The 13,325-nt window shown below is 47.5% G+C and overlaps 1 protein-coding gene across 1 annotated transcript; it reads right to left on the bottom strand.

Moving 5' to 3' along the window:
* Positions 1–282: 282 nt before the first annotated feature.
* Positions 283–11,783, bottom strand: LOC121863430 (the record flags this gene model as incomplete). The annotated part of the gene is given in 3 exon segments (XM_042362092.1): positions 283–881; positions 10,282–10,375; positions 11,700–11,783. Coding segments are annotated over 3 exon segments (777 nt in total), but the record flags the coding sequence as incomplete, so codon positions are not given.
* Positions 11,784–13,325: the final 1,542 nt, after the last annotated feature.

Here is a 13,325-nt window from a genome sequence, read left to right as displayed (position 1 = left end):
TTACACGGATTAAGACAGCTGTTGTTACCGTTACACGGGTTAAGACGGCTGTTGTTACCATTACACGGGTTAACATGGCTGTTGTTACCGTTACACGGGTTAAGACGGCTGTTGTTACCGTTACACGGGTTAAGACGGCTGTTGTTACCGTTACACGGGTTAAGACGGCTGTTGTTACCGTTACACGGGTTAAGACGGCTGTTGTTACCGTTACACGGGTTAAGACGGCTGTTGTTACCGTTACACGGGTTAAGACGGCTGTCATCCAACCAGTGACACAAGTTACTGAACCTCAATCCTTATATCACACAGGTCCAGGTAGCTACTCTCCGCCTGAACACTGAGATAACGACCCGTGACCCCTGGACCACTGGTAAAGGTCACAGGTTCTCCAGTGAGATTCGGACCAGCATAAAACCCAAACAAGAGGTAAGTGGTGAAGTCTCCGTCAGTCATTAAGGAAACGCCTACACGGACCTCCACATTCTTGAAGTCAGACACTCCTCCCTCCCAGGTGAGCATCTCCACTAATGTGATGGTGTATTTTCCCCCCAGGTCAATTAGCCACCAGGGTTTTGGGTGCTCGGTGCTAGACTCGCCCAGGTAACATCTCGACTGTCCCGAAGCGTCGACTGCGTTGGAAACTGGAGCGCTGGCGAGCTGTCCGTAGAGGGGCTTGTTGCACATCAGGCACGAGTTTGCGGTGGTAGTTATGGTAGGTGTGGTGGTAATTGTGGGAGGAACTGTGGTAGTTGTAATTGTGGGGAGAACTGTAGTGGTAGTTGTGGTAGGATTCATGAGGTCTTGTAATGGCGAGGTCTCAAAGGTTCTCTCATTCGTGGCATCTTCTTGGTCCAAACCTTGTAGTTGGCAGGTCGTATCTGTTGGGCAAGTTAAATCATTAGTCTATATTTTGATCACACACACACACACACACACACACACCCACACACACACACACACACACACACACCCACACACACACACACACACACTACTACTTACTACTTTGCTGTCACTCGGAATCGAGTATGACGATCATCCAGTTATGATACAATGATATGAGTTATTAGGGGTGTCACCTTCATTGGTGAGTTTTAAGGTGACTAAAGAGGCCAATATGGGACCGGCAGAGTTTTTCACAGATGTTGCACATATGGGGGGCTACATCGAATGTGGGAGGGGCGGTGTCAGCTTTCTTTCTGGCATTGACACTTGTCTGCATCAATTTGCAAACAGGCTAACTCGAAAGTATTGACACCTTCTCATGTGGTGCTCCTCCTTGCGTTACAGTGTGGAGTAATCGTCTCCCAGGTGAGGGGGTCGATTTGGGACTTTTTAAGGTTTATCTTAACTATCCTTATACCTTTTCGGTTGCCCGCCGCAGTTACGTTTACTATTCGCTAGGTGACTAAAGTAGCTGCTTTGGCAGTCTACTGTCCTCCATGCGGGTAACATGGCCAGTCCAACGTAGTTGTTCATGGATAATGGATGCTGACATTTGTTCTCTTATGTTCCCAGCGAACTCGAAGGACGAAACGTAGACTACGTTGGTGAAAGTTTTTCAAGTGCCTTGAGTTGCCTCCTATGTGTAACCCATGTCTCGCTGCCATATAGCAGGGTGTGGAGGACCACTGCTCGATATATGTGTAACTTTATAGATAATTTCAGCTCCCTACAACTGAAGACTCGGGTACGAAGTCTGCCCAAGGCTTGAGATGCACATCTGATCCGATGCTGAATCTCTTCATCGATGTCCGCGGTGGTGGACAGGTGGGAGCCAAGATACCGAAAGTAGGTAATATTAGACAGGGTAGTACCGTTAAGATGGGTGGATGGTGGAGGTGAGTGTGAACCAGGGGCAAGTTGAAAGAGAATCTGAGTCTACGTACATTCACCTCAAGGCCGAAGTGTGCATACGCATCTGCAGCGCATGTGTTCAGGATCTCCTGTAGATTGTGTTCAGTGTGAGCAACAAGAGTGAGGTCGTCTGCATACTGAAGTTCAGTAATGGAAGCTGCCTACACCTTTGTTCTTGCCTGGAGTCATCCTATGTTGAAAAGACCCACCTTCACCTGTTAGTCGATGTCCACCCCGCAGGCTAAATTGGCACTGGCACGAGAAGGGAAGGTAGCAAAGAAAATGGAAAAGAGAGTTGGTGCCGGTACACACCCTTGTTTTACCCCCGTTTGGATGGAGAAGAACTTGGACTGGGTGCCATTGTGCAGGACACTGCCATTCATGCCATCGTGGAGTTGCCTCTCAATGGTGATGTATTCTGGGGGGCAGCTAAAACAGCTGAGGGTCCACCAGAGGGCTTCCCTGTTGACCAAGTCGAAGGACTTGGTTAGGTCGATGAAAGCCATGTACAGGTGACTGCTGTTCTCTGTACTTTTACTGTATCTGGCGGAAACCAAAGATCATGTCAGTGGTGCCACGTGATGGTCTAAGGCCACGTTGAGATTCTGGGAGGAAGTTTTCCGCCACAGGAAACAGTCTGTTTAGGAGGACTCTGGCAAAAATCTTGCCAACTACGGACAGCAGCGAGATCCAGTGATAGTTGCCACAGTGTGATCGGTCTCCCTTGTTCTTATAAATATTGACGATGGAGGCGTCTGTAAGAGCTTGAGGGATTTCCTCCTTTGCCCATGTATTCTCCAGGAGACAGTGGAGACGGCTGGTAAGTAGAGGTCCTCCTGCTTTATACATCTCTGCTGGGATTCCATCGGGCTCTGAGGCTTTGTTATTTTCATCTGTTTGATGGCAGTAACTACCTCATCCAGGGATGGAGGACAGCTGAGGTGGGTCAGCTCTGGATGCTGAGGGACCTGCTGGTTAGTCAGGACACCCACAACAGTGTTTCGGTTGCGCAGTAAATGGTAGTGTTCTTTCCAGCATGACTTCATCTCTTTAATTATGAAGTTACCGCCGGATGAGCAGAGGGGAGCTGCACCATGAGTAATTGGCCCATAAAATGTATTGTGGAATTAAATAATTAGGCACATCTTGTGCTGATCTGCAAACTTTTGTGTTTCGCATGCTTTATTTTTAAACCAGTCGTTCTTCTTGTGGAAGGTATCAGCTTTGGTCCTAGACTGAGGGTTGTTCTGCCAGTCAGTTAAGGCAGCAAGTTTATCATTGATGAGTATATTGATTGCCGGGTCGTTGGCATCAAACCAGTCCTGGTGTATTCTTTCGATCTGACCGAGGGTCTTTGTGCAGGATTTTGTCATAACAGAGTTGAGAGTATCCCATTCGGCACTGGGATTTCCGTTGTTTGCTGTTGGGTCGTTTATGAGCCCATATTCGAGCTGCTCTCTGAAAGCATGTGCTACCGCTGGATCCTCCAGATGCTTAGTGTTAAAATCTATTCTGGAGGTTTGTTGCCCTTTGCCGTTTTGGGGCGACGTGAAGTGAGAGCTTGGCTCTGATCAGTCGATAATCTGTGTCACAGTGGTCTGAGCCACGTATGGCTCGGGTGATGAGGACATTTCGGCAATCTCTTTCTCTGACAATGATGTAGTCAATGAGATGCCAGTGTCTGGATCGTGGGTGTTGCCATGAACACTTGAACTCTTCGACCAGCCTAAACAAGGTATATTGGTGATAGTAAGGTTGTGCGCAGCACACTTGCTGAGGAGGAGTAGATTTTATTAGGTAGTAGGTATTAGGCAGCTACCAAACAGGGAGGTACTACCGCCTGGGAAGATATTGGAAGCATAATGTGTTGTCTATGGTAGACCCTGCTGCCATATGGCATCACGAAAATTGTGACCAAGTCTCAGGCTGCTGATCTGACTTTCTGCCTCAATTACACACAATTGCAGGGTCTCAACTGACTTTTCTCACCACCATCACCACACACACACACACACACACACACACACACACACACACATTATTACTTTTTTTTTTTTTTTTTTATGTATTCAGCCTCCCTAACAGCCAATAGTCTTCGCCACCATTTATTTAACTTAATATTAAATATCCTAATACATAAGAAACTATCCTATCTGTGTTAAATTAGTTGAGCCGCAGATCCATGCGGCATTCGGTGACTGTAGCCTCATAGTCGATATCTGCAGCAGTTGTCGGAGTAGGGGCAGAAGCTCTCGTTCCCCTGAGGCAGAGCAAAGCCGACCGAAGGAGAGAGAAGGACAGTCGACATCTCATCCAGGCTGTGACATAACTTCTGGGCTGCTGCTTCTGTTCGGAGATCAGCTCCGCGAGTCTGGCGTAGAAACATCTTGCACTTGGGCCCATCCCACCAGAGGTTGTGAACACTAGAGGAGTGAAGCTGCCTTGATCAACATTTTGAATTCTCTCCCCATATGCCCTTCTCTTGTCGTTCTCGTTCCTCCTATGCGCAGCATCGAGAGCTAGGTTACGGTGACAAACGGCCATGGGATCAAAAATCCTGATGTCGAAGAAAGCTCGCTGTCCCCGCGTCCAGAATCCTCGAGCACTGACGTCCACACGGGCTTCGTTAGATGTGTTTGAAGTCCTGTGTTGGAGGATCTCGCCATCCAGTGGAAGGAGGGTCGGTTCTACCATGACGTCCCGGCAGATTTCCTTCAACATATTTGCTGTGAGATCCCTTACCTCGTCATGCCTCATGCATATGAAGCCCCCCTTCTTGCAAACCATGGCGTGATCACCATCATAGGAATAGCCACACACGCATTGGGAGGGCAAACCATCTACTGGCAAACCGTACCTTAGAGCAATGGCATCTGTAAATTCTTGTTTGTTAAGGCTGAAACCATTTGCCCTTATCGGTAACGTAGTTAACCAGTTCGAGGCGCCCACCTCCTGCGCTATAGCTACTTTTTTTGTCAAATTTTCTGGAACCAGCAGCAATAGTTGCTGCAACATGTCATTTTGGCAGTGCTGCCGATCTGTTGTAATGGACCTACGGATCTTATTAACTTCGCTGGTGTCCACTTCCCCTGTTGCATTCTGGGCTATTATGTGGTCAGTGAGGGCTGCCGTGAGCTTAAGTGAATTTTGATGTTCAGAGTCAGCAATCTCCTCTGGATTAGTTAGTCCCATCCCTCCCAGTCTTGGTGGAAGTGCAAGAAGTGTTCTTTCTTCTAGGGTTAAGTCGTGGTGTTTCACTAGTTTGGGAATGAACTTGACACTGATTGCTTCTTCCAAAGGGTGGAGGAGGGGTCGGATCTCAGGGATGGTACGCATCAGGTAGTTCCAACGATGCTTGACTCCATGTGTGAATGCTGCAAAGGCCGCATGTGGCTCTGTGTTAGCAATCTCCGATAGAGCATGGATTTCGCTAACCCACTCATTCACCTTTCCCCCTACGTACTGGGTCTTGAAGTCCGTAGTGCCAATTACTGCGCCTAGATGTCTTTGGCGTCCTTAGTTATTTTGACCTCACTTTCGCCGAAAACCTCCACAGCCCGATCATAATGATCTGGCTTCACGATGAGGAAGGATTTGCTGGCGTTAGGGTGGTACCCTATTTGTGGACCTCGCGATGTTACCAGGTCCCACCACTTTTTGATGTCCTCCACTTTTCCTGCTCCTGTGAGGTCATCAGCATATGCCACTTGTTTGACCCCAGTTGTTTCATACTTTATTTCTTGTTGGAGCACTGATAGGCCTATTGCATACATTGCCATTGCAACGGGGTCCCCCTGTGTTGTTCCCTCGGTCGACTGTAGGATGGTATCACCTCGTAGAGCCTTGTTGTTTACTATGTAGAGGTCTGAAGGATTCCTATACGAATTTTCAACATACATCGCAAAGCTAGGACACTTGATCTTGATGTTGTGCAGTGCAGCCTTGCGGTTAAGTATGTTGAATGCGTTTGAAGCATCCACCAGAAGAACGGCCTCACAATCACGCTGCTCAAATATCAATCTCATGGCGTGAATGGCCGCCTCCCCACCAGCCTGGTGGCCAGCACACACTTGTAGGTTCCCTGCTGCTGCCCTGACATCATCCTTTACCACCTCCATTATACACTTTCCGATGATCCGCCTCAGCACTTCCCCCACCCCTATAGGTCTACATCCTGGATTCTTTTCCAGAGGAATAAGGCGGCAGGCCGTCAGAGCCTGGAGGTGATGGCAGCAAGAGGATGCAAGCTTTCTTGCAAGGGTGGCAATGGCAGTGCAGAGTTCGCTTGCTACAGGGCCAAACTTGTTAGTGCTGAGGATGACTCTCCAACCGTTTGCATCCAGACCTGAAGGGCCGGCTCCTCCTCGAGTCTTCAGTGCCTTTTTCCACACCATCTCTCCTGTTATTTTCTCGAACAGGACAACATTTGGTGGGATATAGGCACCCTGGAGCCTGATGCCTTCATCTTCACTTGCAGGGGGATGTTTCTCTCTCAGTAGTTGTAAAGTCGCTCTGTTTATTGGCATCACCCCACCGGAAGATTCCTGAGTGAGAGATCTTACCGCGAGAGACACTTTTCCCACACGCATTTTGTTTCCAAATTTTCTTGCCACGTCATCGGTGTTTTGCTTTCCGTCACCCGTAGATTTTAGTCTCTCCTGCAGTGTTCTTGCTTCACATAGGAGATCATCTAGGGCCCCAGTCCGCCACATTGTCGATCTTCTCTTCATTGCTGCCACATTTTCTTTGTGCTTAGCCTTTGTGTGTGTCCTCTGACAAAATAGATGTGGTATTATTGCCAGTATTTGAAGAGCTAGGGGGGCGAGGAAGCGGTCCTGAGTGTAATCAGTCATGAAGAAAGTCATCTCCCGAATCATTTCTTTGGTGGCCGCACACTTGGGTGGTTCAAATAAGTTAGCGGGCGACCACTTGACAATTTCTGAGTAGGTTTCTTTGACCCATACGCCTGCATTTTCCATCGACATGCCTTTCCACTGAGGCGGCAGTCTCTCATTCTCCTCGTGGACACCTGCTACTGAGGGAGTAGCATTTATTAGTACTACATTTTCGGGTTGAGTAGACTCACTGCTATCATTTCGGATATCATCGGGTGGTTGGGTCCCGGCGATATCCACTGTGGCCGCCTGTGTCGGCTCCCTGCCACGTGGGTTCCGACACTGGTCTAGCTTCCTGCAATCCACACATGATCGATTGTTTCTCGCACAAAGCCAATTTGTGCAGTTTTGGTTCGGGCTAGCACAGACGCAGCAAGGACTGTTGCCAGGCATAGTGACCAGCACCTTGGGCGACAGATATTTCCGCCTCCGACCTCTGCTATTGGGCCCATACGGACGAAGGAACTAGATCTTATGCGTATGAGGCACAGGGGTGACAGCCTGGCCTTCGGTGTCCGAGTAGTAAGGGCATACGCGCGCGTGTGGTTGTGTCGGGCACCCCCCATGTGGGCGATAATCCACACATGAGAATAAACCACTGGGAGCAAGAATTGTCACACCTAACACTTGATTATGTCACTTTGGTAGAGATAGCCACCATTTCTATGGTCTCGCTGATGTAACATTAGTTATATATACTCACTGGGTCAGCCGACACTACATGGAGTGACCGTTACTTGAGGCACTTGGCCCCATAGGGGCGAGAGTCGCGATGCCACCCTTGCTAGGGTAGGCCTATCGACACACTGGCACTGACACTTGGCAACTCCAGCCACCCACCATTCAAACACTCACAGGCTTACTTGAAGATCGCCGGTGAACACGAGCAATATTTGCGTTTAATGTCGTAAGGAATGAGAAGAGCCGTCGGCGATGATGCTCAAGGTGACATCAAACGTTCATCGACACACTGTGAAATTCTCGCTCCCACAAACTGAGTATATCCCCACCAATAACACTTTAAATCAGGGAAGGCACCCCAACACACCCACGCCGCCCGGACCCCCTACTTACTACTACTACTACTACTACTACTACTACTACTACTACTACTACTACTACTACTACTACTACGAGAGAGAGAATGGCCTCCAGCCTCCCCCAATAGCCACACCTTCGCCACCATTTATTTACCTTAATATTAAATATCCTAATACATAAGAAACTATCCTATCTGTGTTAAATTAGTTGAGCCGCAGATCCATGCGGCATTCAGTGACTGTAGCCTCATAGTCGATATCTGCAGCAGTTGTCGGAGTAGGGGCAGAAGCTCTCGTTCCCCTGAGGCAGAGCAAAGCCGACCGAAGGAGAGAGAAGGACAGTCGACATCTCATCCAGGCTGTGACATAACTTCTGGGCTGCTGCTTCTGTTCAGAGATCAGCTCCGCGAGTCTGGCGTAGAAACATCTTGCACTTGGGCCCATCCCACCAGAGGTTGTGAACACTAGAGGAGTGAAGCTGCCTTGATCAACATTTTGAATTCTCTCTCCATATGCCCTTCTCTTGTCGTTCTCGTTCCTCCTATGCGCAGCATCGAGAGCTAGGTTACGGTGACAAACGGCCATGGGATCAAAAATCCTGATGTCGAAGAAAGCTCGCTGTCCCCTCGTCCAGAATCCTCGAGCACTGACGTCCACACGGGCTTCGTTACGTTTAGTCCGCTATCCAGTGAAGGAGGGTCGGTTCAACCCCGCAGATTTCCTTCAACATATTTGCTGGGGAGATCCCTACCTCGTCATGCCCTCAAGCATATGAAGCCTCTTTCAGGCAACCCATGCAGACTTACTCATAGAATATTATCGCATTGAGTATAAACCATCTAATAACAACCGTACCTTAGAGCAATGGCATCTGTAAATTCTTGTTTGTTAAGGCTGAAACCATTTGCCCTTATCGGTAACGTAGTTAACCAGTTCGAGGCGCCCACCTCCTGCGCTATAGCTACTTTTTTTGTCAAATTTTCTGGAACCAGCAGCAATAGTTGCTGCAACATGCCTCCCCCAATAGCCACACCTTCGCCACCATTTATTTACCTTCATATTAAATATCCTAATACATAAGAAACTATCCTATCTGTGTTAAATTAGTTGAGCCGCAGATCCATGCCGCATTCAGTGACTGTAGCTCACTACTACTACTACTACTACTACTACTACTACTACCACTACTACTTACATATATATTATTATTGCCTCAGTCTCTGATGTAACAAGTGACCAGCCTGGTGGCTAATCCTGTAAAAAAAAAATTGTTTAGTTCATTTCTCCCTCTCGTTTCCTGCCAAATTTTAGCATCTCTACCAACTCTGGCATTGAAGTCATCAAGGAGCACAACCTTGTTTTCTCTGGGGATAGAGGTTAGCACTCTGCGAGGTCTGCATAAAAGGCCTTCTTGATGTCATCCTCTGCATCCAGTGTTGGGGCGTATGTGCTGATGAAAAGGGCATGACGTGAGTGATTAAGTGGGATTCGAAGCGTCATGAGGCGCTCGTTGATCTGAAAAGGCATTTCAGTTAGCCTGTGTTTGATACGTTGGTGGATGTCAAAGCCAACTCCATAAATGTGGTTTCTCTCAGCAGCAGGCTTACCGTTCCAGAAGAAGGTGTACCCAGACCCTCGTTCTGTGAGATGGCCCTCGTCTGGGACTCGGGACTCACGAATGGCTGCTATGTCGATGTTATACCTAGCCAGCTCTTTTGCCACAAGGGCGGTTCTTCTTTCAGGACGCTCTTTTGTGCCAGTATCCAGAAGGGTCTTGACATTCCATATAGCGTCTATAAGAGGTTGTATGGTTTGTTTTTGTTTGGATCTGTGATTTTGATTGTGTTTTCGACTTTACAAGGATGACCTTACTGGGTGCGGTTGCCCAGTCAGGTTGGGTTTTTAGGCAGGCTAAGTTTAGGGCACCTTTTCTCGCCCCCTCCCCATGTGGGGTGAGCAGAGTGGCTCCAGTAAAAGGCTGCTCAGTCTTACAGACAGGACCAGATTGCACTGCTGCCTAAGATCCCAGTGCATAAACGACCATCTTATCCATGCCGCCCATGTGCTGAGTTGTGACTAGAGACTCCCGGCAGTCTTCTCTGCCTGTCCCCGTCGCCACTCGTCCATCACCATAGGACTCTTGGGGGTCTAGGGGTTTGATGATGATGAGAGGTATGATGAACTGGATGATGGCTGTACGTGAGTTGACTTATATGGTGAGGCCGGAGTACAGGCTGCAACCACACATCTTGGCTCTCCCTTTTCCTGATCCGGTGGTGCAAGTGTTGCAACGACTGGGGAGGAGCTGAGTTCCAATGGACTGCCGATAGCTCAGTTAGTTGGGTTTCGCCTTAGTAGCCTGTCCATCATGCATTGCCTTCATCCACCGGTGTAGTCGTTGGGTTCCCATGGTGGTCACCTCTTCTACCTATACCGCCGTTGGGGCCTTATTGGATCTCTCTCTCTCTCTAAACAGTACAAACTACCTGGGTAGGAGAAGAACAAACACTGCAGCTCGGTACACACGCCAGCACATTGGATCCTGGTGAGGCCTCCCACTGCCATGGTCTTAACGGCGACCTGGGAGAGAGAGAGAGTGATATATATATATATATATATATATATATATATATATATATATATATATATATATATATATATATATATATATATATATATATATATATATATATTAATGTCAGGAACTATAACAAGAGATGTTGTCAGGTCATATTACTGAGACATACACCTGGATATATACAAGTACCTCCACATACACCTGGACATACGCCTGGACATATAACTGGACATACACCTAGACATACACCTGGACATATACCTCCACATACACCTAGACATACACCTGGACATACACCTGGACATATACCTCCACATACACCTAGACATACACCTAGACATACACCTGGACATATACCTCCACATACACCTAGACATACACCTGGACATACACCTGGATATATACCTCCACATACACCTAGACATACACCTGGACATACACCTGGACATACACCTGGATATATACCTCCACATACACCTAGACATACACCTGGACATACACCTGTTCACTTACACCTGGACATACACCTGGACACACACCTGTACATACACCTGGACATACACCTGGATATATACCTCCCACATACACACACGACACCACACCAGACATACACCTGGACATACACTGGACATACACCTGGACATACCCACCTGGACATACGCCTGGACATACACCTGGACATATGCACCAGACATATACCTGAACATACACCTGGACATACACACCTGGACATACACCTAGACATACACCCCTAGACATACACCTGGATATACACCTAGACATACACCTGGACATATGCCTGGACATATACCTAGACATACACACCTGGTTATACACCTGGACATACACACCTAGACATACACACCCTGGAGCATACACCTGTGGACATACACCTGGACATACACCTGGACATACACCCTGAACATCCCACCCTGAACATACACGTGGACATACGCCTATACATACACCTGGATATGCACCTCCACATACACCTGGACACACACCTAGACATACACCTGGACATACACCTGGATATACACCTAGACATACACCTAGACATACACCTGGACATACACCTGCACATACACCTAGACATACACGTGGACATACACCTATACATACACCTGGATATACACCTAGACATACACCTGGACACACACCTAGACATACACCTGGACATACACCTGGATATACACCTAGACATACACCTGGGTATATACCTCCACATACACCTAGACATACACCTAGACATACACCTAGACATACACCTAGACATACACCTGGACATATGCCTAGACATACACCTAGACATACACCTGGACATACCTCTGTTACTGGATGGCCAAAGGTGTGGTAGCCCAGCTCATTAGCCCACACAGTGTACCTCGTCACCAGCAGGTAAGCCAACACCTGTACAGTAATATAATGCTGGCATTACCTGAACATTAACCACCACCAAAGGGATATTTAACTTAGTGTTCTAAACACCATGATGTTAACTTAACCTAACCTAACAAAACAGCCTAGCCTGACCTATGAAAATACTCTAACCTAACGCTAAGGCTAACCTAACCTAACCTAACCAACCCCTCCAGGTAGCGTTAGGCTAGATTAGTGTTATAGCATATCGACTTTTGCTGACTTTTGAAAGTAGAATTTGTTCCATTTGAAGTTGAAGTCATTATATGTTTGGAAATATGATTCGAATAATTCAGAAAACAATTATAAGGGTAATGAAGCCACACTCACGCTTAACCAACCCTATTAAGCCGGCAGGAGAGTTTGTGCTCAGCTTAAGATGCATAACAACCACCCAGGAGTAAAAGTAATTGACTGTACTATTATGGCAAAAAGTCCTGTCAGTCCTCCTACCTGAGACTCCTTAACCTGTGAATCCGAGACATGACAATCTTAGGCCTAGGGATGGCGCACTAGGCCGTGTGATATCCTGGAGTCACAGGTTCATTAGTCTCGTGCTTCATGGATAGGACAGAGGACTAACACAACTTTTTCCCGTGACTATACTGTACATTAACTTGTGATAGATGAATATTACTGTTGATCCACACTTTCCATGAATAATTTTATGTGTAAAAAGCAATACATCAGAAAACTGTGCAGATGTATACAATGTGCAAGTCAATCATAATGGAACATTTGTACAAGTATGCACAGAAGACACGCACAAAATATTTTCTCTGAAGACTTTATTACCTAAACACTAAAAATATCACACGTGTTCCAAGATTTATACGCCAGTGTTTTTTTCTGAGCAGTTAAGATTTTCTCTAAGAGGAGACAAATTTTCTAATAATATTTATTTTCCCACTCCTACCTCTATTCCCCTTACCTCTGTAGTGGAGTCCTCCCCTACAAACGCCGTGTGTCACTGACTGGCCGACCCCCCGCGAATCTACCGGCGTATCCCTCGTGGTCAAGGTCAGGTAACCAGCGACGCCGAACAAAGCGGGGGCCTACCATCAAGCCACGCCTACCGCGGTTATATAAGACCTCACCTGGCCTTCATCGATCTCTTTCTACTTACCGCCACGAGCAAGCAATATCTCTCAACAGCTCCATACACACGTTCCCTCAGAAAGCTCCTCGCCCTACAGGAACCCTGAGCAAGCTTCGCCCGACTTAGTATCTCTTTAACACTGTGCTGTGCAACAATATATATACGAGAAACACATTGTGATTTTCTATTTCTACCTCAATCCTGAGTGTTGGATATATTTTTTGTACGTACGCTGTGAGGCCAAATAAGAGATCCTGACAACCTGCCACGACAGTATGCTACACCTCTACCCCCCTACCTCCACCCCCCCTACCTCCACCCCCCCTACCTCCACTCCCCTACCTCTACTACCCCCTACCTCCACTTGTGAAGGCCGGTCAGGGACGAAAACTTGAAAAGTAAAGGAAGTGATTGCGAGGATGAAGGAGGAAGAC

This window comes from Homarus americanus, unplaced genomic scaffold, assembly GCF_018991925.1.
Source record: "Homarus americanus isolate GMGI-L3 unplaced genomic scaffold, GMGI_Hamer_2.0 scaffold2002, whole genome shotgun sequence".
NCBI classification, from domain to species: domain Eukaryota; kingdom Metazoa; phylum Arthropoda; class Malacostraca; order Decapoda; family Nephropidae; genus Homarus; species Homarus americanus.
Note: the sequence above shows the minus strand (reverse complement) of the source record. Positions and strands in the feature narration are given on the sequence as shown.